This window comes from Octopus bimaculoides, chromosome 8, assembly GCF_046866305.1.
Source record: "Octopus bimaculoides isolate indiv1 chromosome 8, ASM4686630v1, whole genome shotgun sequence".
In the NCBI taxonomy this organism is placed as follows: Eukaryota; Metazoa; Mollusca; class Cephalopoda; order Octopoda; family Octopodidae; genus Octopus; species Octopus bimaculoides.
Genome location: NC_142935.1, coordinates 13,079,321 through 13,105,737, shown reverse-complemented (window position 1 = coordinate 13,105,737; position 26,417 = coordinate 13,079,321). Strand labels below are relative to the sequence as shown.

General features: G+C 34.2%; 1 protein-coding gene across 2 annotated transcripts in view; it reads right to left on the bottom strand.

Moving 5' to 3' along the window:
* LOC106880136 (tyrosine-protein kinase transmembrane receptor Ror2) overlaps positions 1–26,417 on the bottom strand; it is a 744,288-nt gene that overhangs the window by 391,316 nt on the left and 326,555 nt on the right. For both annotated transcript variants that reach the window (XM_052969934.2, XM_052969935.2), the window contains exon 3: positions 10,590–10,613. In XM_052969934.2, coding sequence (XP_052825894.1) covers positions 10,590–10,613 — 24 coding nt within the window. The remainder of the gene's footprint in view (positions 1–10,589; positions 10,614–26,417) is intronic.

Here is a 26,417-nt window from a genome sequence, read left to right as displayed (position 1 = left end):
CTACTACTACTACTCCGCCCTTATATTTTAATTATATTAAGAATAATTAAATTTGCTTAAAATTTGAAGAGCAATTAATATTTTCTTTCCAATTTTTTAAAAACTTTTCATTGTTTATTTTGCTTTCTATTTTCACTTTAGTTTTTTTTAAATACTTTCTGTCATAAATGAAATCATGTATTAAGTATTATGTAACTCTTCAGCAAATGAAATTAAGAAATTAAACAGGAAATTGTATGACAATCCTTAGATTACCAATATTTGGAGAGAAGTTTCTTTTCTGAAAGAACAATGAATATCAACCTCAACTCTATTTATTCTTGGTCTCTTCTCTTGAACCACGTAGATTATTTTTAGATGTAAACACGTTTAAAAATTTCCTTCTGCTCTGAATGATAAATTTTGAAAGTTGTGCAATAACAACATTGGAAACCTGATGAGGAAAAGCAATATAGAAGCGTGAAAGAGAACAAAAATAAAACCAAAAACAAATAGAGAATAAATATTGTACAAAACCCATAATATTTGAAAAGAAAAGAATATGTAATCATTTTGACTATACATATATTATTCTGAACCGAAAACGGAAGTCTCTGACGTTTGGAACGTAAAATAGAGATTTATAAAGTTCGGGTCAAAGATATTACTCGTATTATGTTATGTGTGCTTGCGGGAGGCAACTGGAAAGACTTGCTATAATAACCTCTACAATGTGTTGTCAAAAATATGGCTCGTATAGTGAACAATTGCAGAAAAGAAACTTCCGGTACATTCAGGAAAATAGCTGCATTAATTAGATAACAAGATTACAATAGATGTAGAGACATGTACACAGGCACACAGATACTGTCGACATAGGTTTTTTGTTTTCCTCTCTCTTGTACATTCTCTCTCACATCCATGTTAATATAAATATACAAGTAGGAGATGGAGATAGACAGACCTGAAGTAGAGAGAGGAGGTTATTGATGAGGTCGCGGTGGCGACAAAAGATCTTTGTCAAACCTAACTATATTTTGATTTTTATTTGCATTCATAGCCACTCTACTCGCTAACCGTGAGCTATACAGAAACTTTCAGCTTATCGAATTTCCTTGTAACTTCGATATGGCAAAGAGTGTGTAACCTTCGACACCAATAAATTGTTATTGTTCCTGACCGTACACAGTAGAGGTTTTGTTTTCTATACCTGCCACGGACTGCATGAATCTTTTGAACTTCCTACACTTGGATCCCCGGATATCAATATGTATATATATATATACATTTATATATATAGTGAGAATTTACAAAAAACAAAACAAAAGACGAAGACGGGTGTGTAAACAACAAACACATGAATTAGTTTAACGCTCGGGAAGTGAGAAAGTATTTTACGTTTCGAGCCTACGCTCTGCGACAGAAAGGAACACAGAAATAAACAGGGAGAGAAAATAGAAAAAGGTTTAGTGGCTAGCGATCTATCATGGCGAATGGCGTACAGAGGGGTCACATAGGAGAGCTAGGAAGAAGGGGAGATAATAAAGTAGTGTTGATCCAAAATGAAGGTGCGCGTGCATGTGTATGTGAGAGCGTGTATGTGTGTGTGTGAAAGGGGGCTGGTGATCTTGACGTGTGCGTGTGTGCATGTGTAGGTGTGTGGATGATGGTGTAGGTTCTGGCAAGTAGTCAGTGCTAGTGTGTGCGCTGGTGTGGGTGCTTGAAATTTCAGAGTATGAATTGTTATTTGTGAATGCAAGGGTAGAAGATTTCCTCTCTAATGTTTAAAGTGCTCACGGTTGATGTTATGATATTTAGTTTTTCGGTGATGCAGGGCTCGCATTTGCTTCTCTGTCTCCTGTATTTGGTGGCCTTAGCTATAATGGTCCAGTTTATATGGGACGGCTCCTCACTCATCTATCTTTAAGTATCTATACGATATGTGTGTGTATATGTATGTACGGATGTGTAATGTAATCTCTCTCTCTCTCACACACACACACATAGTGAATATTTCAACCAATAACGTAGTCTAATATTATAAAAGCTAATCAAGGAGTCTGTTGCATCTATGTATTAACAATAGACATAAACACGATTTCCTTCGATTAGGCACATTGTTCGTGGTATACCAAATGGGATTTATGGATAATGAAATTAGTATGTAGAAGAGTTATAGGAAGAGAAACACAATGTGTCCTACCATCGCTTTATGAAGTAAGAATTTATTGTGACAACACAACAATTAGATCTCTACTCTAATGCAGCTCTCGGTTCACTTTATATCATATGACACAAAACGACTTAGTTTTACGAGGCAACGAGGATTCTCAACTTGGCATTCGACCTGGTAAAATTAACAGCTAAATTTCACTCATGTAATATCCTGTCATCTCAGGAGAAAAAAAAAAGAATAGAAATGAAAAGAAATGCAACAATGAAACATTGTATTATGTAATCTTAAGCTTAAAGAAAAAGATGAGGCTGTCAAAACATAAATGACTTTACTTTGAGATCTATTGGATCAGCAATGTTCTGAGTTTACTCAACAACAAGCTTTTGTTATATTTTTCTAAGTAAATGTTGGAATCAAATACGATGATATGTCTTGATTTTCTAAAGAGCCTCTTTTTTCTTTCACCCATTGGACTGTGGCTATGCTAGGGAATCGTATAAATCGACCCCGGTACTAACTTTTTAAAACCTAGTACTACCACGCAGTTTCCGCCTATCAGATTTACTTACAAAGCGTTGGTTGACCCGGGGCCATAGTAGAAGACACTTGCTTAAAATGCCGCGAAGTGGGACTGACAAAAAAACACGTGACACGAAAGCGATCTTGTCAATCACGCAACCATGTCTGCGCTTGGAGGAAAATTTACAGAAATGAAATAGCGCCGGAAGGACTGTATTGAAACCACCTCATGATCTTGCTTTGCTGTTAGATTACATTGAGTAAAAGACGATTAACCCTCTGTCGTTGATATATCTTGGTGTATAATGTACATAAGGGATTTCTTTAATGGCTCTTTGTTGTATAAACGAGTGTAACTGCTATCTTTCATCGGCAGAAGCTTCAGTAGTGGTTGATGATGATTGCGATGATAAATAATGGATAAAAGTTATTAAAGATTTTGCCAAAACCTTTACTGAAAAATACGACTATATGTATGCATTTTGTTAAATACCCAAATAATACAGTGTATTTATCAGAATAATAAAAAAGCTAAAAAGAATATTTTTAACATAAAAACTGCATTTTTCGATATTGTGAGTTACTACCTACACCAATCTGTGTTGTTTTTGTCCGAACAACATAGAATTGTTCAAGTGCAAATAGATAAACTTGGAAAATCAGATATATTCTACTCAATGATTGACGTCGAAATTTATTGTCTGCAATTGTGGAAACCAGTCGAACTAGAAACTGTAATTGCGTAAAGGTGAACCGAAGAGCGATGTCATGTTTATCTTCCATAACAATGCCGCCTTTAATCGTATCTTGATGTAGAAGAGATTATTTGAATTATTGTTCCATTACAAAGTCCATTATCCTTATTTAAATTGCGCAATAACATTACAAGACATGCCCTTTTTGCATATGAAAGGAACTGCAATGTTACAGCTGTTTAAAAACCCATTATTTAAGTGTGCATATTCCATTTGTCATAAAAAGAATAAATGCTTTTTTCTTGGTGACTAATTCTCCACCAAATATGTTGACATTTTTCTCATATATCAACACATATCATAGGGTATTATTGCTTGTTCTCTCCCGTTTTCACGTCAATTGCAAATAATTTTATAAGCATTGAGATTCTCAATTTTACCATCAGATTTCGGCCGTTTTCTCTCTTCACCAACACGAAATAGAAAATCAGTTAATTCAATTCTTCAGTTGAATATTTTTGCTAACTTTCAGTTTAATCATCCTTTACTGAAATGAAGAATGAATCATAGCTTTGTTTGTGATAATATTCTTGCCAGCTTTCTTTATGGTAGTGAGCATTTGTCGAAAACCGACTTAACACATTCTGATATTGTCACCAAAACGTGAAAACCTTTGCAAAAGACCACAACGTTTGTGATCAACAACACCTCGACATTTGTAAATCTGGGATTAGTTTTATCTGTTTGCTGTTAGTATTAATTTTACAAACAAGATTCTTGATAATGGAAACTGAAATATGGAAAATTTAATGGACGGTAGAACCAGTTATTGATATAACAGCGAAAACGTGTTGATTCAAACCTGTTACCGCATAATAATTTATTCGATCGAAATGTCTTTCCAGAAACTTCAGGACCATCAAGAACGAAAATGTTTGAACTTGGGTTATTGCTTTGTATGCATCAAAATCCAAAAGCATGTTGCTGCTCTTAGTTCAGGCTTCCGTTCTTGTCGAATATTTCTGCAGGTTGACAACAGTAAAGTCTGGAAGTAATTAAAAATTTTCTGGTACATCTAATACTTACTCAGAAAATCGGGAGCTGAGTTGCTCTAACTGTTTATTATTATTATTCTCATCATAAACATCTGCCGCAGGTAAATTGTGATTAGATAAATTCCGATTTTGAAAGAATGTAAATTTATATGAGACTTCATAAAATAACAATATTGAATTAAATAAATCTCGACTTTTAGATGAAAATCATGTTCCTAATTCTGTAACATAATTCACGCCTGATTTAGATACAGATTTAAAAAAAGTCCAACTGGAAAGTTGCTTTCTTGTATTTTTCACTTGTTGCCCTTCACCCCTACAAGTTTCACCTCCCGAAATGAGGATGGCCACAGATTTGTGTATTAAAATTATAAACAGAATCTAGAGGACTGAAGGAGAGTATTTTCTGGTTGACGTTTCACATATTTACAATGCGGAAGAATCTAGTTCGTACCAATGTCTCCTCTGTTGCAATTCAAATATTTATATGCATTAAAAAAGGCAGTTTAAATAAAAAAATTTTGTCGGTTTTATGTGTGGAACAGCAAACATTAAAGTCTATTACATTTTAATATTTAGCGAAATATGACCGGTCCTTTCCACATATAGGTTGTCCTCGGAACCATGTAGTCGGAAAACAAACCTCTTACGGAAAGTAAAACGTCTTACAGTCACGTCTGCATCGAAAATATCAATATTAATTTAGTAAAACAGATTTGAATAAAGTACTTACATAGAGAGAACAAAAATTATGATAAACATAAGTGTATATCACTTGTTCCGTGAGTATGTTTCCCCATTGTGCTTGTTTGCAAGTGCGATTTGGTGCTGAACCGCGACACATCATCAAAGGAGCGCTTTATTGCATTAACTTACCGAGGTCAAGTTTTAAAACTACCTGCGCGCATAAGATTTACGCAGTTCATATCTAAAACAACTATAAACATCTGAATTACAAGAAGCTCAGACAAAGCTGCTTAAAGATGAACAGCTAGTTGCTTCCAGTTAATAAATGTTTCGCTGGTCTATAGTCCCCATAGTATCAGAACGATAATAGTAAACAATGACATTAAAAGATAACATGAAAGGGTCCTCTATTGTAAAGCTACCAAATTTCTAATAAATAAGGAAGACAGATAATTCCAAAACATTCTCATTCTTTTGATGTCGCAAATAATATATATATGCATATATGTGTATGGGTGGTTATTTGTGTGTGTGTGTAACTATATATATATGTATATATGTACATACATAAATATATGTGTGTATATATATATATATGCGTGTGTGTGTGTATGCATGTAAATATATATATATGTATATATGTATATATAAGAATATATATATATATATATATATATATATATATATATATATGTATATATATATATACATGTATATATATATATATATATATATATATATATGTGTGTGTGTGTGTGTGTGTATATATGTATATATATATATATATATATATATTTGTGTGTGTGTATATATATGTATATATATATATATATATATATATATATATATATATATATATATATATATATATATATATATATATATATGTATGTATATATATATATATATATATATATATATATATATATATATATGTATATATATATATATATATATATATATATATATATATATATATATATATATATATATATATATATATATTTGTGTGTGTGTATATATATAATTATATCAATTAACAGTATATGGATTCAGTATAAAACCTTCATTGCGTACAGCGTTCGTTTCGATCCCTCCTGCTATTGTCCTTTATGTGTGAGAAAGAAAGACATCTCTAGAGCAATGGTTTCACACACACGTGCACATACATATGTACAAATGCACACACACATACACACACACACAGAGTTATTCATTCTTCAAATGACACACGTACCTCGGTACCGCATAACCATTAACGCGCTCGATTATCTACAGACTATTGCTGGTTAAAACAATTGAAAATTTTTACATCTTCAGTTACACGACATCATTTCAGTCTAATAAAGCATTTGACCGAGTCTATTTATGCAAATATGTTAATTATGGAATGTTCCGGTAAAACGTGATGGCAGATTGATTTTGGCAAATGATGCCAGTGCGATATTTATGAACATTTGTTTATTTATTTCATTTTAGAAATTTCAAATGATGTACGATTTGATAATAATTAGATTGTGTAATGATCATATTTATTCGCCATTATCGCGAATAATTATTTCATTTAGTTATGTAATTGGCATGTCAATTCTAATTTTTAATTACTATCGCATATGCCCATCATCATCATCGTCATCATTACGATCACTGTCATCGTTATCTTCGACGTAGTCGTCGCTGGTGGTAATAATATTGATCATCATGATAATCATGACCATCGTCATCGCCATCAATGTCATCGTCTTTATGATGATGATGATCGTCGTCGTCATCGTCGTCGTCGTAATCATAAGCATGATCAATATTGTTTTTTTAATTAGTTCGAAACACTAACGAGAGCCGTAGAAATGTCATATTTTTATAAATGTTCGCAGTTTTAATTTAATGAACATTTTCACGGATGTTCATAACATTGTCTCGGCATTATTTTTGATTTCGTTCCATAGATATATTTGTTGTATGTGTAACACTCGAATACACGTCACAACAACAGCAACATCTACAACAACAATAATAATAATGTCTGGATGTTGAATGTCTCCCACGATAATTAAACAAGCAAGCATCAAAGCTTATAAAGTGCGGAAACAGACTCGGTGAGACCTCTGACAACAGACTGTTGTCAGCTCTCACAGAATCGATCAGAGCAAACAAGACGGAGCACTCTGAGAAGTAAAACAACAACAGCAACAATAACAACAGGCTCCCATGGCTTCTGACTAACTGATTGAAAGTGTTATTATGTACATACTTTGTCTTGGTATAAAAGATGGGCTACAGCAAATATTCTGCACAATGCCACAGATTTGCTTGTCAGTTGTTTTACCATAACCATTTTCAGCATGTCCTTTGGTCGCTGACGATATGTGCATCTCTGATCACGAGCAGAAGTAGTGGGGGAGCATCATAGCCATGTGTTGAGAGGAATTCTTCGAAGATTTGAATGATTCACATCTGGAAACGGGTCTTTCGTTCAACATCTTTAAACAACCCTTGTTCAAGGGCTAATCGAGCGGGATGGGCTACTCGACCTGAAGATAAATTCTAACTGGGCCCCATCTGCAAGGTCATGTACTGTTTATCTTGATATGAGATCACCATGTCGAACACATATGGGTGTGATGCATGTGCCTGGTGTACCCTAATAAGACGGGTAGACATGATGGGTATACTGGGCTGTACACATTTTATCCCAGTGTCAATTTGATGGCAGGCGCTGCTCCCTCACTCAATAATAATAATAATAATGATGATAATAATAATAATAATAATAATAATAATAATAATAATAATAATAATAATAATATAGAAAGGATTGAGGTAACTTCTCCTGAAGATATAGAGTCAAAATTAAAAGAAGAGTGCCATTTGCTATCTTGTGAACAATATTTCGACATCTCGCGTGTCTTCCACTGGTTCAAAAAATAAATTTGTCAATCTACTTCATTTTGGTTAATATAGAAAGGATTGAGGTAACTCCTTGTTCACAAGATAGCAAATGGCACTCTTCTTTTAATTTTGACTCTATATCTTCAGGAGGAGTTACCTCAATCCTTTCTATATTAACCAAAATGAAGTAGATTGACAAATTTATTTTTTGAACCAGTGGAAGACACGGGAGATGTCGAAATATTGTTCACAAGATAGCAAATGGCACTCTTCTTTTAATTTTGACTCTATATCTTCAGGAGGAGTTACCTCAATCCTTTCTATATTAACCAAAATGAAGTAGATTGACAAATTTATTTTTTGAACCAGTGGAAGACACGGGAGATGTCGAAATATTGTTCACAAGATAGCAAATGGCACTCTTCTTTTAATTTTGACTCTATATCTTCAGGAGGAGTTACCTCAATCCTTTCTATATTAACCAAAATGAAGTAGATTGACAAATTTATATTTTGAACCAGTGGAAGACACGCGAGATGTCGAAATATTGTTCACAAGATAGCAAATGGCACTCTTCTTTTAATTTTGACTTAATAATAATAATAATAATAATAATAATAATAATAATAATAATAATAATAATAATAATGATAGTAATAATAATAATAATAGTCTTTTCTCTCTATGCACAATACCTGAATTTCTATGAGGGTTGGGGCCAATCGATTACATTGACCTCATTGCTCAGCTGGTACCTATTTCATCCATATCAAAATGATGATAGGCAAGATCGACCTTGGCGAAATTTGAGCTGAGACCATAATGTGCCGGAAGAAAAACCGTTAAACATTTTGTCCGGTTAACGATTCTTCCGGCTCAGCGCCTTACCACTGCAACTTAGTTTTCTTTGTGTTTCCGAACAATATTTATTGACGTGTCTTATTACACTTTGCGAATCTTTCGTAACAAAAAGCGGAAATATCAGCGACCTGTTACGTAAGCATACACAAACATCCGTTTTCATGTACTCACGCTCACACACACGCACAAATATAAAATTATTGGACGGGCTTCAGTTTTTGTACTGCAGCCATGCTGTAAAACCACACCACCATCGCCACAGTCCAAAGACAGAATTGAGTACAAGAATATTAAAGTCAAGCTGTAGTAGTTATTAAAATTTAAATTCAAGTGCCAATTACATAATTAAATAAAAATAATTATACGCGATAATGACGAAAGAACATCTTAATTATACAATATAATTATAATTAAATCAAGCATTATTTAAAATTAAAGAACATAATTACAAATATAAATGCGGTACCAGTTGCCAAAATCGATATGGCGACATGTTTACTGGAATATTGGAAGTCACTCTACCAAGGCATGGCACAAAGCAATCGACCTCGCTGTCATACCGGTGCGAAGCAATTTTGTTTACAACAAAAGCTACGGCTGCCTCGCGCGCGCGCGTGTGTCTGTGCGCATGTTTGTGTGTGCGCATGTGTAAAGGCGTGTAGTCAGATTGTTTTTGATGGTTATGTTGTCGATCTTAAGTTCGTGCTTTCCATTTCCGAACTAAACTGTGCATGGAATCTTTCAGATGTGCCTATCATGAATATATATATATACATATATATATATATATATATTTGACAGGAATGGCAACAAAAGAAAGAAAGAGACCTCGATATTATGTAAATAGAGGAATTTATCTGTAAAAATATATGACACTTATTCAGTACCCATGATAAAACTCCGAGTTTCGGATGCCAGGGTGGGGAGATGTTAGAGTGGACCCCCCACACTGGCATCCGAAACTCGGAGTTTTATCATGGCTACTGAATAAGTGTCACATATTTTTACATACATACATATATATATATATATATATATATATATATATATATATATATAGATGGTTTCAGCTTGAGGTTGAGGCCATGCTGAAGCACCGCTCTTCAAGTCTCATTGGATTTACGTTCTGGGGAAGTATCGAACTGGTGTTTAGGTGTTTAAATGTAATATTAATACTAAATCGGCTTCAAACCGCATATATGTATGTAATTTCTGTGTATGTATATATTTTTGGGATGGCTACGGATGTGTTCGTTTGCGCATATAATCACATTGTGTACTTTGCACACACACATTCATCTATACATGCATATGTATTGATGTGAATATCTTCATGCATAAATATACATGAAGCAATGAGCAATGAAAGTATAATTGAATAGCATTTAATATATAAAGGAAGATTATGATTGATATTTTCACACTGAAATATGAGGGCTGTACACACAGACACACGTTGACACAGACAAACACACAGACACACACACACACACACACACACACATTAACACACACACACATAATGGATATATATTTTATCTGATTCACCAACACACCCGGCTACATAATTATGAAAGTTTCCTTGATGTTTTAAAAGACATTGCACTCTCTCTTCGTATATTCACTTCGGAAGTATTAAAATATTTTTACATCTTAAATACTTGAGCTTCTATCTTACAAACATTTATATTTATAAATATTTCACACTCAATTATATTTTGTACTTACCATATCGCTTCACCTCAGGTTCATCTGAAAAATAGGCAAAAGAAAATTGAATGAGATAAGAAAGAAATTAGAATTTTCAAATATATATACATGAATATACACTCGGGCATATATACATATGCGCTATCATATATATTAATTTTACCAAACAGCTTTATATTCGTAGAAATATATATATATACATATATATGACTATAATAGCCTTCAGATTCACACACAGGAATTGATAAACGCGTTAGTCTTTCATGATGAAATACATGCAAACACGCGCGCGCGCACACACGCACTCACATACACACATATGTATATATATAATGATAACAACAACAATAGTAATAAAAATGGTGATAATAAAAAGGATGATGATGATGATCATGATGATGATGATAATAATAATAATAATAATAATAATAATAATAATAATAATAATAATAATAATAATATTAATAATAAGGTTCATGAGAAGTTAGAGTTAGAATGATATTTATTCTATATATTTGCAGCTGTTTCGTAATTCGTTTTCGGTACCATCATGGCGGAGTACTTACTATTGAGTTCTGCTTGATCCTCCGAAAGCCTATTTCAATTTATCTGTATGTATGTTTGTATGTTTGTATGGATGGATGGATGTATATATATATATATATATATATATATATATATATATATATATATATATATATATATATATATATATATATATATATATATGTATATATATATATATATATATATATATATATATATATATATATATATATATATATATATATATATGCGAGTAAAAGTAAATACAAAAAAGGTGGGGGGTTTTTGTATGATTGTGTATAGAGGAATATATTATTTTGCTTAAAAGAGTTCCAACACTGTCTGTTTTTTATGTTTTATTTATATTCCTGCAGAACTAATGTGGGGTATAGAATATGGAATATACAATATATAATATGATATACAATATACAATATAAAATAAAATAACATAAAAATGGATGGCACCATGAAAGAAAGTATTGAATGTAGATGAAATATTGAGTGTTCAATATAAAGGATCAAATATATAAATATATAAATATAAATATATATATATAAAGGCGACTCGAGTTTCAGGGCTAATTCCCTTCGTCATGGCCGGTATGACAGACTTTAACAGACTGTTAAAGTCTGTTAAAGTCTGTCATACTGTCATTACCGCACAGTCATATCTACGTTTTTATGAAAGTTGTGAAAGCATCACAAAAACTGTTACTCGGAGTAAGAATTTTTGTGGTGTTCTTGCATCTTTAATAAAAAAGCATATTGCTCTACCTTCGGTATTCAAGTACTGGTTTTCCACCTTATTTTGCATTTATGTGCTTACCCGTGTGTATAGATATATATTAGAACACACTCAGATATATTTAATTGAATTATTAGCTTTAATGCGTTGCGTAAGTTTTCTTGAATGTCGACCAGGAGATAACTTAAAAAGTTCCACAGATGCTAATCAGGAATCATTGGTCTTTTATGAAAACACCTGAATCGCCACAAATATTCCTGAGTAATGATTATTAATATTCATGTCCACCAGAATATCTTTCATTCTGCTCTTCGTTAGCAGTATAGATTCCTACCTGTAATCCCGTTTGTTGTTTTGTATGAGAACCAAGAATAAAAAGAAAAAAAAAACCTGGTGGTGATCATAGGCCGAACAAAACGAGATATAATGTTGATATAAATACTTGAAATATATCATCTCTCAAAATGAAGTAAACAGCTTGGCTAATATCAATCTTGTTAACAACTATTAATCTCAGACATGTAGATGTTTAATCCTCTTAAAATAATAAATAGACATAATGGCGATTAACTGAAGTAATATAGAAAAAGTTTGTTTTTAAAGTTGCGATATTATGTTTGTTCTCAGTTGTATAACGTATGAGATATTCAATGCAACAAGATTTCAACACTGCAAAGGAATAAAGGTATATTAACTAGTATACCCGTACCATCAAAATGGACGACATTTTAAGACAGGTTTTTGACCAACATTCTTGTACTCAACTAGTGTATTCTCTAAATAATGAATGTAGCATGTATTCTATCTATCTGTCTATACATATATACATACATGCATGCATACATACATACATGCATACATACAAAAATACCCTGTTGTTGATGATGAAATTCCAATGAAGGAGACTTGGATCTAGGTTAGAAGCCAACTCTTTCTCTATTGGCAAGAAATCTTGAAATAAAACTGAACAATGACATTCATACATACCTACTTACAACAAAAAAAAAAGAAAGACTATGCATGGGTACGTTTCCCAGAAGACAGTAGAAGTGACACGAAGGGCAACCTCTCTTGGACACAAGGACCCTTACATCACATCACATCACATCACACTTTGAAGACTATGTGCAATAAAATGTAAGCACAACAGACCTGATATAAAGATTTGGGATAGAGAAGAGAAACTGTGTAGAGTTATGGAAATTAGCTGCGCAGACGACGTTAACATAAAGTTGAAGATCAGTGAAAAAGAGAACACCTATGCTGAACTAATGAGAAATCTGCAATTACTCTATCTAGTTTACAAGCTCAGGTTTATACCTGTAATTATTTGAATCCTGGGATATGTAATACCAATCTTGATAAATTAGGCTTCTCAAAACCAGAAAGTGGATTCGAAGACTAAAGATCCAATCCATGACCGGAACTGTAAAAATCCGTGAAACTTTCCAGAAGTTTATCATTTAAATGTATATGAGCATGTCTATATATGCAACTATATGCATGAAAATACATACATAAAACAAAGCATACAAATCTGCACACATATATGCATACATATATGCATACATATATATACATACATACAAACGAAAATATCCTGTCGTTGATATTGAAATTCTAGATCTAGGTTAGAAACCGGTTCTTTCTCTATTGGCAAGAAATCTTGAAACAAAACTGAATAATGACATACATACATATATGCATAGATACATATGTATGTACACATACTCACATACACATACGCACACACACACACACATATTATATAAATATCGTTATGGTATGTTCTTTATTAAAGCCGTTACATATACACAACATAGTATAAGAATTTTATTCAATATAGGTTCAGTGCATATATGTTATATGGTTGATATAAATGAGTTTCTGTACACGTTATATGAAAATTTTCATGCTTTTGCAGAATCAATGATGGCAACACTCATTATTCTCCTAACATTTACGAATGAGAGTGACGCGTCTCTGAACATTTGGCAATGCAATTTGATTACATAATTTATGCATAGTTTGTATTATATAACTGATAAGCATTCTTTGTTAATGGAAGGCGCGTAAGATGATTTTATAAATATAAAAAAACTATCCTGCTTTGGTTTGCTTATATATATATATATATATATATATATATATATATAAATGTGTGTGTGTGTGTGAGTGCGCGTATGTGTATATGTATGTATGTATGTATGTATGTATGTATATATGAATGTATGTGTGTGTGTGTGTGTGTGTACACGCATACCAAAGTTTATTACAAAGGATTCTTTAGAGTGCAGCACGATTGATTTTTTTCTGATGTACATTTAATCCGTCGTCTCTGTTCAACACCACTGCGTTACCCCTCGATGCAGTTATCGAGTTTCGCCTTGTTGCCTTCATTAGAGTGAAATCTCTGTCTTTAGGATACACAAACATCTTGAGCTCCTGTTATCTTCTGCAGAAAGGCATCAACACATGGAATGTCGTGTCGGCTTACCTTCATTCTCGTTTGTTCCTTCCTTAATTCTCTTTCTCTCGCCCTTCCTTCCTTCCTTTCTTTCCTCGAACCCCTCCCACCCTTACCAATTTAAGATACGTTGCAAAAGGTTATGAATTTTGACCTTGCTCCTCGGAATACGTCCAAGTTAGTCGTTATTGCAGGCATTCAGAAACAAAACAAAACTACATAAAACACGAGAAACCATGAATTATTGAGTTCAATACTAAACTATATATCTAGCCTTCATTCAAAATAAATAAATATGTTGAGATAAATCATACATGTCAAATGTGTTTATGTCTGGGAAATATTTCCAAATATTCAACTGGATAATTTAACTCATAGTACTGCTTTTTCTTTTAGTTTTAAAAACCAAAACAAAACAAAAGCAACAAAATTTAACGGCTATTGGTCATTGGGCTTGGGTCACGTGTTGCAGTCGATCGTATTGACTCCTGAATTTATTTCAGTCTGGTTTACATTTTATTGATCTGTATTTACAGACTAGTTGAGTTAACTTTTTGACGCAGTTTCTCTTGAAAAGGTTGTTCCCTCTGTCTGTCTGTCTGTCTGTCTGTCTGTCTGTCTGTCTGTCTGTCTCTGTCTGTCTGTCTCTGTCTGTCTGTCTGTCTGTCTCTGTCTGTCTGTCTCTGTCTGTCTGTCTCTGTCTCTCTCTCTCTGTCACACACACCCTCAGTCTTTCCCTTCCTCTCTCTTTCTCTCTCTCCTTCTCTCTCTCTCTCTCTCTCTCTCTCTCTCTCTCTCTCTACCTCAAAAGTGAATATACACCCTCGTTATACCGTTATGTCTGTGAGGACACTAGCTGAGGTTTCAAGTTTGTTAATGTACCATGCAAAAGGCATGTCTGCTAAATATTACATTAAGCATTTAAATGCATGAAATAATCTTACTTTGCTCCTAAAAAAAATAAGTCTTTTAAACATGGTCTTGTCTATTTATTTTCGATATGTCTATGTGTACATTGTGTCTGTGTATGTGTGTGTGTCTGCATACGTATGTATGATTATATACCTCAGATCACTCAGCCTTATGCCACATTGAATGACTCTGTGACGGCTTTATGCTAAAATTTTAAGGTTGCCTTGAGCATGTCTTTGTATCTTTTCTTTGGACCACCACGTAACCGAGAGCCAGCTGCAAGTTCACCAAAGAAAATCTACATGTTTACTCCAAACGCAAATGGAATTTACTAAATAAAGCATACATGCTTGACGTATTAGCTCTATCGCGAGCACAACTGTGCTGGAAGTTTTATCCGGCCACATAATGTTAAGAATTTTCACAGTCATGTTATATTGAAATGGTCAAGATCTTTTAGTATGGATTTGGTAAACTCCTACGGTTTCACTACAGTAATGTTGTGTAGGAACAACGAGAACTTTGTATACGTCAAGTTTTGATTTTTACAGTCAGTCCACTGCTTAGTGATAGGCAAACTGGAAATAGAAAAGGGCAGACGAGTTCCAGGCAAACCAACGAAATCTGCACAGAATCTCAACAAACTCGAAATAAAGAAGGGCAGATGAATTCAAGGTAGGTCAACAAAACCTGCTCAGAATCTCAACTGCCGGGTGAGTCGACTGAAGTAACGTGAAATAAAGTGTCTTTCTCAAGGACACAACGCGCCGCCGGGAATCGAACTGATATATGTATATATATATATATATATATATATATATATATATATATATATATATACTATAGGCGCAGGAGTATATATATATATATATATATATATACATATATATATATATATATATATATATATACTATAGGCGCAGGAGTAGTTGTGTGGTAAGTAGCTTGCTTACCAATCATATGGTTCTAGGTTCAGTCCCCCTGCGTGGCACCTTGGGAAAGTGTCTCCTATTATAGCCTTGTAAGTGGATTTGGTAAATAGAAACTGAAAGGGGCCCATCGTACACACACACCCACACATACATACATATATATATATATATATATATATATATATATATATATATATATATATATATATATGTATATATACACATATATATATGATACATACACACACACACACACACACACACACACACACATATATATATATATATATATATATATATATATATATATATATATATATATATATATAATATATACATGCATAATAATACATCTCTCTCTCCCTCTCTCTCTCTCTGTCTCTGCGTTTTCGTTTGGTTCCCTTGCATGTCTCCACTGTCCTGTTTTTCTTCCCTACTTTGACCCTCGATAAATCCCAAATTTTCTTTTGATACTTATGAGAACAACTGTCTTCGAAGACTCATATTGTCGTTCAATGCTCGAAATGAGGAGTAGACAGACAGCCGACAACTGATGAAAGGTCATTCTATGTATTCCGTGTATTATTTGTTCTGTTTTCCATCATTTCTTTTCTCTCGTTGTTTGCGTATTTAACTCATTTGATTTCGTATTTCATGTTGTTTACTGTTGGTGACGTCCTGTACCCATATATGCATATATATATATATATATATATATATATATATATATATATATATATATATATATATATATATATATATATATATATAAACGTACACAGGCTTACTCCTCTCATTATCGCACATATAATGTGCGTTGTATTCTCCCAGCGTCTTGATATACCTTTATAGTCTCATTCAGCTGTGTTTGTGAATGTATGGTTTTGTTTTGTCTGATTAGAAAAATCGCAGGGGAGTTTAAATCCAGAATACACATTGCAGCTTTAACTAAAGTAATGTATTGATCGGTTGCAGACAATCAAAGCAATACTAAAGCTTCCCTAACAGCTAAACGATGTGCTACATATAGATACGCCGAGAGCCGATAATATATAGAAATAGTAATAGTAATAGAATTAACATTCGCTCTTCCAAGTGTGTGTGTAAGAGGAGAGAGAGAGAGATAGAGAGAGAGAGAGAGAGAGAGAGAGAGAGAGAGAGAGATAGAGAGAGAGAGAGAGAGAGAGAGAGAGAGTGTGTGTGTGTTCGAAGGTCAGCATGTGCGTGTGTGTGTGTTTCTAGTATGTTTATATATGTGCGTATGTATGTTTTATATGTCCAAGACTGTACCGCACTCACACACACTCACGCACACACACACGAATGTATTCAATCTACATCCAGACGGATGAAGACAACACCACAAACAGACAGACACATTGATATATAATACCTGTCACATATGCGTGTGTCTATATAATTATATATATGTATATATATATATACTTACTTAGAAATGGGTGCGTGGCGTTCAATTAAATAATAATATGAATAATATATATATATATATGCATATAAGGGTACAGGACGTCACGAACTGCAAAACAACATGAAATACGAAAAGAAATGAGTTAAATACGCAAACAACGAGAGAAAACATGGAAAACAGGACAAGTAATACAAAAAATACAAAGAATGACCCTTCGCCAGTTGTCGGCTGTCTATCTATTCCCCATTTCGCGACAACTAATAAAGGGTCCTGTTCTAGTTTCCTACTTTGACCCTCCATAAATCCCAAATTTTATTTTGGTACTTATGGGAGCAACTGTCTTCGAAGACTCATATTGTCGTTCAATGCTCGAAATGAAGAGTAGACAGACAGCCGACAACTGATGAAGGGTCGTTCTTTATATTCTTTGTATTACTTGTCCTGTTTTCCATTTGTTTCTCTCGTATTTCACTCATTTGTTTTCGTATTTCATGTCGTTTACTTTTAGTGACGTCCTAGTTCCAGGTTTAGTCCCACTGCGTGGCACCTTGGCCATTAGAAAGGTAAATAACCGAGCAAAATACATTCCTAAGTTAATGATTTCCTCTTGGCTTCGAGAGGAAATAAACAAACAGCTAGCGGTGATTGCTACCGGCTGCAATAACGGCAGGAGAATATCTCAGGGAATCTAAAATTCTCTTGATTCAATACGCCTTTAACGAAAAGTTGCTCTCAAGGGAATCTTAATTGCAAAGACTTCTGATCAAAGGCTTTCCTGCCGTGACCATCCACTCTTTTCCTATAAGTAGCGAAAACAGGATAAAAATATTAATAGTTTCCTATTTTTTAAATGCGTAAGTGTGATTTAAGGATAATTTAGGTGCTATTTCTAGCGTGTGAAGTAACTATGAGAGAGCCTCAAAGTTCAACCCATTACGCATTCTTTTTACTGGTTAGAAATTGCTGACAATTTTCCTCAATTCAGAATACATTTTAAAACAATAGTGCAAAACTTCACAGTGTAAAAGGTGATGGCCACCTTTGGCACGTCTTTAGTCGTGCCTGCTCAAGTATAGAGCTCGCTTGGGGATAAATAACTACAGCACCAGTGAAGCTTAGGTTAACATACATCTTCATGACTATTACAACTGCAGAGTATTAACATAAATTTCTTTTAAGTCATTCTTTGATGTTCGTTCATTTGTCTCGCGAAAGTAGTACTGACTTAGTGAATGGTAATGAATAAAATCAGAAATCGAAATCTGGTCCCATATTCGATTAGCTATATTGATTCTCGCTCCCCCCCTCTCTCTCTTTCTCTTTCTCACTCTGCCTCTGTTATTCGCATTAAATTAAAGGGCGATTAAAATAAAATAAATATTGTGATTTCCTTTCGCTGCAGCTAATGGATTATAGTGAGCTGAGTCGGATGAGAGGAAACTGTGTGAGGAGAGATGGAAAACATACAGTCTGAAATAAGGAATGTTTAATTAGAGACGAATAATTTGGTGATTTTGTGCTTGAATGAGGACATAAAAACCTCCTATGATGAAATCAGCAATTATATTTAAATAATCAATTCTGAGCCATTGGGAAACGGTGTGGCGATGGTGGCTGCGATGATGGAGGCTTTAAACAAGGCTAGCTTTAGTGAAATTAAATTCCATGAGAATCACATTATAGAGTAATCTGTCCTGTTACTGTATCGAAGCCATTACATTAACGGTAGCCATGATCGACTGAGAAAGTATAGGATAAACAGAAAGTAACAATCGAAGTGAAAATCAAAATTAAATGGATGATCCAATATAATTATATTTTATTCTTAGGAGCGTCCACAAGGCTGATAACTGTGTTTAATATGTTAAACTTTTAACGTAAATAGTCATACAATAAAAAAATTATAAAACAGCTCCAGGCGATATATCTTACTATTCTACAAGATTGTACGTCTGGACACAGAAATGGTCGCCCGTTTAAACTTTTGCCTGCCTTGTGAATTACATGCAATCTAGGCCGTCTTAAGGTATGGACACACTAGGCAGTCGCTCACGGACCTAAATGGTCAAGGGGCTCAGTTCTCGTTTGTAGTTGTGGTCGCTTGCTGCCAATAAATAAATACTAAAGCCTAGTGAATTGATTTGCCAGGGGGACTATAAAGTTCCTACATGCGATACACAACATATTTTCCTTGCGTCCACGCATCGTACAAGATACACATTTTCAGTTCTTTCCGACTAACAGCTGGGGACTTATGAAATGAAAACTTTATATTACTCAAAATGTATGAAACATGGCCTAACTAAAAGTCTGAAAACAAACATAGATGTTTAAAACAAGTTTATGAAAATGATTTGGTAAAGCAAAGGGTTAAATATCATACAGTCTTTTCTGCGAAGTGAGAGAAAAAGTTTGTTTGTAAGTACATGGTCGATACCGCTTGACAATCAAATACATTGTCACGACTTTAGAATAACGAGAATGTATGATTTTCTAATCAACTCATAATCTTCCAGAACGAATGGCTTTTGCTATGAAACGACCTAATTAATTTCCAATTCATGGTGAGCCTTAAATCCTATGAGGAAGTTTAACAGTTTCCTTTGCTTGTTGCAGAGAGATTCAAATTATGATTTTCCCTTTAATATTATGACTTTCCTGTGTACAAGCGTAGATATACGCATAGGAATGAATGTTTGGTTAAGAATCTGGCTTTGCAGCCACGTGATTTCACGTTCATTCCCACAGCGTGGTAGCCAGGACCGTGTCTATTCTGGGGCGCAGCATTGGAAGGTTTAGTTAATCAAATCGAACCCCAACGCCTAGTACTTATTCTATCGTTCTTTTTTGCCGAACTGTATCGTTACGGGGACGTAAACACACCAGCATCAGTTGTCAAGCGATGTTGGGGGGAAAAACACAGACACACACACAAACACACACACACACACGCGCGCGCACACGCGCGCGCATATATATATATAAATAAACATAGATACGACGGGTTTCTTTCAGTTTCCGTCTACCGAATCCACTCACAAGGCTTTGGTCGGCCCGAAGCCCGCGGCTATAGTAGAAGACACAGTGGGACTGAACTGGAACCATGTGGTTGGTAAGCAAGCCACTTACCACCCAGCCACTCCTACGCCTATACATTTCCTTACAATACATTTCCTTACAATAACAATTAAATTAAGACAAAGCAATTAATCAACAGTCCAGATATTAATTATTAAAATGGTTCTGGTTAATTCTGGTTAATAACAATAAAATGCTATGACAAACAATAGTAAATGAATTACCGATACTGTTCGAACTGCAAGGCCCCTGTTTCAATGTATTCCTTACAATGTGAGAGAGGGATTCGACAAATGTCACCGCACAAATAGTTCTGACGACTTAAGACTGTAAATGCATCTCGAATAAATCGCTTAAGGTCATCGATATTTCTCGGTTTCTTTGTAAAAACGGAATCTTTGTTAATTCCCCAGTGACTTTATTGCTACCCTGTATATATACTCATATATATATATGTCTATGTGTGTGTGTGTGTGTGGTTTCTCTCTGTGTTTGTCCCCCATCATCACTTGACAACCGGTGGTGTTGGTATGTTTTTATGGCCCCGTAACTTAGCGGTTCGGTAAATCGCACCGATAGAATAAGTACTAGGCTTTAAAAAAAATAGTCCTGGGTCGATTTGTTCGAGGTGGTGCTCCAGCATGGCCGTAATCAAATGACGAAACAACTAAAAGCCGAAAAGGATAAACTTCGGCGTTGATTCGTTTGATTAAAGCACCTGAAGACGGTGCCCCAGCATGGTCGCAGTCCAATAACAGAAAACAGCTTGAGGCAACTTCCCCGCTAGGGATTTGAACTCTTACTCCTACTGTTTACAAACTCACCCAAGTTTCGAGCCACCTTTATTCAGTATCTACAAACCACATTATCTCTTCAATACTCCATAATACGTTCATGTCTCAGTGGTGTAATGAAAAAAACAATATCCAGCGCAAGTTTCTGTCGATAATTGTTACTTAAGAAAACATTAGACGTACAATAATAATCACTTTTAGATGACTGTGCTTTCTCTATTTGTTTTGTGCGGTGTTTGTATATAGAGAGGCGTAAGAGAAACAGCTTGCAGAGCCGGGTTGCATGGCTGACGGCCTGGTTTGGGATGTGAGATAGATTGTCAACTGAAGCATAACAACAAGTTATATTGGTGTGTATGTGTGTGTGTGTGTGTGTGTGTATGTATATATATATATATGTATATGTATGTATATTGTATGTGTGCGTGAGTGTCTTGTGTGTTTGTACGTGTGCACGCATGTATGTGTATGCTTGTGTACGTGTGTGCATGTGTGAGTGTGTATATATATGTGTTTTGTATGTGAATGTTTTCGAGTGTGTCTGTGTGTGTGTGTCTATGTGTGAGCGTCTGTATATATATATATATATATATGTATGTATGTATGTATGTATGTATGTATGTGTGTGTGTGTGTGTGTTTATCAATGTGCGTGTATGTGTGTATTTATGTGTGTATTTGCTTGTGAATGTATTTGTATGTTTGCGTGTAGTTATATATTTCTCTGTGTAAGTATGTGTTTGTAGTTGTGTGTGCATGCTTTGGAGTGCGTTTATCTGGGTGTGTGAGTATGTGTGTACGTGTGTGTGTGTGTGTGTATATGTGTATGTCTGGGTGGAGCAGAAAACGATATTTGTTTCTAAGTAATATTTTATATATTTTTTTTTCCCAGTCTATATTTTTGTTCAAAGTATTTCTGGCTAATTTTGGTCAGACTGGCATGGTGCCATTTAACATTCCTACTGACACAACTTCCATTCCTGACAAACTCACGTTAACCTAAACATTGATTCGATGGCCGAGTAAACTTTATCAACTAAGCTGCCCAAACAGTAAAAAAAAAATAAACTAAACTAAAATAAAATAAAATAAAAAAATAGAAAATACATTCACCAATAACACTACCATCTCCGCATCATTAGCATCAAGGATCTGCAGAATATTAAAGGCAGCGAAATTTACACAGAAAACTTCAGCCGCTTCTGCTGTATCTATAATAGCAGCTGTATCAACAGAACCAACGTTAAGCACAGGATATATAATAAAAGACAATATAGTTCTTTCATTAAAAGTGTGTGAAGTACAGAAATGCAACGTTACATATAAAACGAACTGGAGCTTTGTCAAATATAGATTTCACAGTAATCCTTAGTAATATATTTTCGTTGCTCAGTAACAAGTCATCATTGACAGAATCAGAGATATTCCAATTAAAACCAGCGAGTGTTTGTTGTGTATGTACGCAGGGCTATGTTAGCAGCATTATTAGCCCCTGAGCTTATCAGTGCTCTGGACTCTATTGTATTATTGAAAGCCATCCACAACGTATATAAAGCAGTATTGAGACCCTTAGACTCGTGAGGGATCCTGGCAAAACAGTGCACTGAGCTCTATGGTAATTATTGACAGTGAGTCACAACATTCATAGATCTGAATTGACACCATAGAATTGTGAGACTCCCGAAGCAACCAATATATTGGACTGCAGTCAATGCGTTGGGTCCTATAGTATTTATGCATTGACATCAACACAACATGCGTAAATCCTTAGACCCCACGCAAATCCTAGATCCTTAGATGCCACGCAAATCCTAGATCCTTAGACACCACACAAATCCTAGATCCTTAGATGCCACGCAAATCCCATATCCTTAGACGCCAGGCAACTCCTAGATCCTTCGACGCCATGCAATTCCTAGATCCTTAGACGCCATTCAATTCCTAGATTCTTAGATGCCACGCAAATTTGTATACTGGGTCCTGTAGTATTCATTTATTAACATGCATAAATCTGAATTGAGACCCTAGCCTTATAGTCTTTAATTATTGACTGCGAGCCACAACATTCATAATTAGGTATCTAGAACCGTGAAGCAATGAGCTGGGCCTTACAGTATTTATTTCACTGCAAATCACAATATACTTACATCAGAATTGAACCCCTTGATTCGGGAACCCTGTCATCAAGCAACTGCCCAATGTGTCCATGTGTTAACACAGCTCTGCATCAATAGGTACATTATCTAATATCGCCTCCCCTTTTTAAAAGAGTACAGTGAAATTTATAGCAGATTTGAACCATATTTTTGCAACTCAAGTGACGATGTGGAATCATATTCTACAGAAAGTGCTACAGAAATCATCTTCTCTTGTGGAATTATATTCTACAGAAAGTTAAAGTGAGAGAAAAAGAAGCGAATCATGTACAAGCCTGGTTGTTATTTCTTTTATTGATTCCAAAAGGATAAAAGGCAAAGATGACTTCGGTGGAATTTGAACTCAGAGAGTAGAGAGTTGTAATGATGAAGATAAACCATACTATCGACGCTTTAACTTCTCTGCCAATCGGCCACCTATCCCATTTCTACCGACGATGGAACGAAACTTAAACCACATAGCTTATATTTCACAACGAGGCTAAAGTGTATGCTAATGTAAAAGATTACCCTGTATTGTAGATTGTATAAAATTCTCTGTGCGCTGCACAATTAACTAATGAATTCACATTGCCACTGTATGCGAATTACATTCTGACAGCGTTTGTAAATACAATGAATATTTATACGTTACTAAGTCTGCCAAGACACAGGATGCTCCCCGACAGATAAACCAGAGGAATATATTCTCTACCTCTGTCTGTCTGTCTGTCTGTCTGTCTGTCTGTCTGTCTGTCTGTCTGTCTGTCTGTCTGTCCGTCTGTCTGTGTGTCTGTCTGTCTGTCTAACTGTCTGTCTGTCTATCAGTCCTAACATACATGCATGTCCATATACGAGATCATGATGCATAAAACATATATATATATATATATATACATACATACACACGTATAGTTGGCTAGAACGATCATTAAGAGCAACGTATATTTAGAATAAAAGGGAGAAAATCAAACATTTCATAGACAGATCATAATTTAACTAATTTCAACAGCTGTTTCGTTAGGAATAAGCATAAGTAATTCTTTAATTACGTAAATAGGATATATAATGAAATTTAAATAAGTTTAAAACACTGCTCATCCTAAATCATCAGGAATTCTACACACTATACGAGCCAGCAAACCATATTGTAAATGTAATAAAAAAAACAAAAAACAAGAATTAACATAACACAGAAGGAACAATCTTTAAAAATACTATAATTCATTGCTGCTGAAGAGAAGGAACGGCAAAAGGGTTAACGTATATACACACACACACACATACATACACACATACACACAATGGTGCCATCCGGTGGAAGAAGTAGGATAAAATTACATTATATGTTTCGGCAGCCGAAGCCTTTTATTAAGTTGGAAACCTTAGAGTGACATAACATATCCCAGCAGAAAAATATATCTGTCTCGATATATTTACGACTTGCAAAGTATACCTTATAATTCAGTTTTCCTTCGTGTATTCGTCTGTCTACGCTTCCTTTTATGTATTTTATCGGTTGTTTGGCTCTCCCCCCCTCTCTCTCGTCCTGCATACTCACACACACGCGCACTCAAACACATAAAAATTCTGATATATATCTATATCTATATCTATATATATATAGGTGTATTTGTACAAATGTATATATATATATATATATATATGTGTGTGAATAAATATATATGTGTGTGTATATATGTATATATATATATATATATATATATATATATATATATATATATAAATATATATATGTATGTATATATATGTATATTTATTTATGTATATATATATATATATATATATATATATATTCACATAAATGCATTCTGATCTGTATACATAGATGCATACTCACGTGTGTCTACATAGTATTATATATATAAAGAGAGATAGATAGAGACAGTGAGAGAGAGCGAGAGTGTGTGTGTGTGTGTGTGTGTGTGTGTGTGTGTGTGTGTGTGTGTGTGTGAGAGAGAGAGAGAGAGAGAGAGAGAGAGAGAGAGATAGAGAGAGAGAGCAATTAATCCATTTACGCGTCTATTTTCTATAATAACAGTTCTTGAAAATTTCTTTTGCAAAAACTGAATATATGCTGAAGAATTGTTGCAGTAATTTTATTTGAAAGATATTCATAAACATATGGAATATCTGATTGTTATAGACATTGATGGCTTCCACAGAAAAATGTGTATATACATACAAACATACATACACATATACTAAATATATATATCATACATATATTATGTAATATCATATAATGATACTGAACGGAAGCAGATGCAAACAAAAGTTTTCAGTTATATGATATTACGAAAAGCTAACATATAAAAAATAATAATACATTTTCTTGATGTAATTTTCAGCATCAAAACAAATTATTCCTAAATAATATTAAAATAAATAAATAAATATATATATAATCCAGGGGAAAAATCTCGAGGTAACTTAATAGAAAAGCGAAATAGTAAGCAGCTACCTAATATAACGGAATAGCTATCGAGAAGAAAAGAATGCTAGCTTGAGTATACTTTCAACCAACTAGGAAATATTGAAGTATACTTCAGTGCATTATGCAAAAATACAGGCGAGGAGGGCAGGGTCGGGGTGGGGGCTGGAATGGTGAATAGAATGCAAAGCAATCAAATGTAGTGCTACTCCATCCACGACACATATACACATATAAAACAATTTTGGTAAAAAGGAAAACTAAATATCGTTTGTTTCAATCCAATACAGCATAATTGAAAAATAAGAAATTTTCTGTGGTTCAAACAGAAGTGAAACGCTAAATACTTATA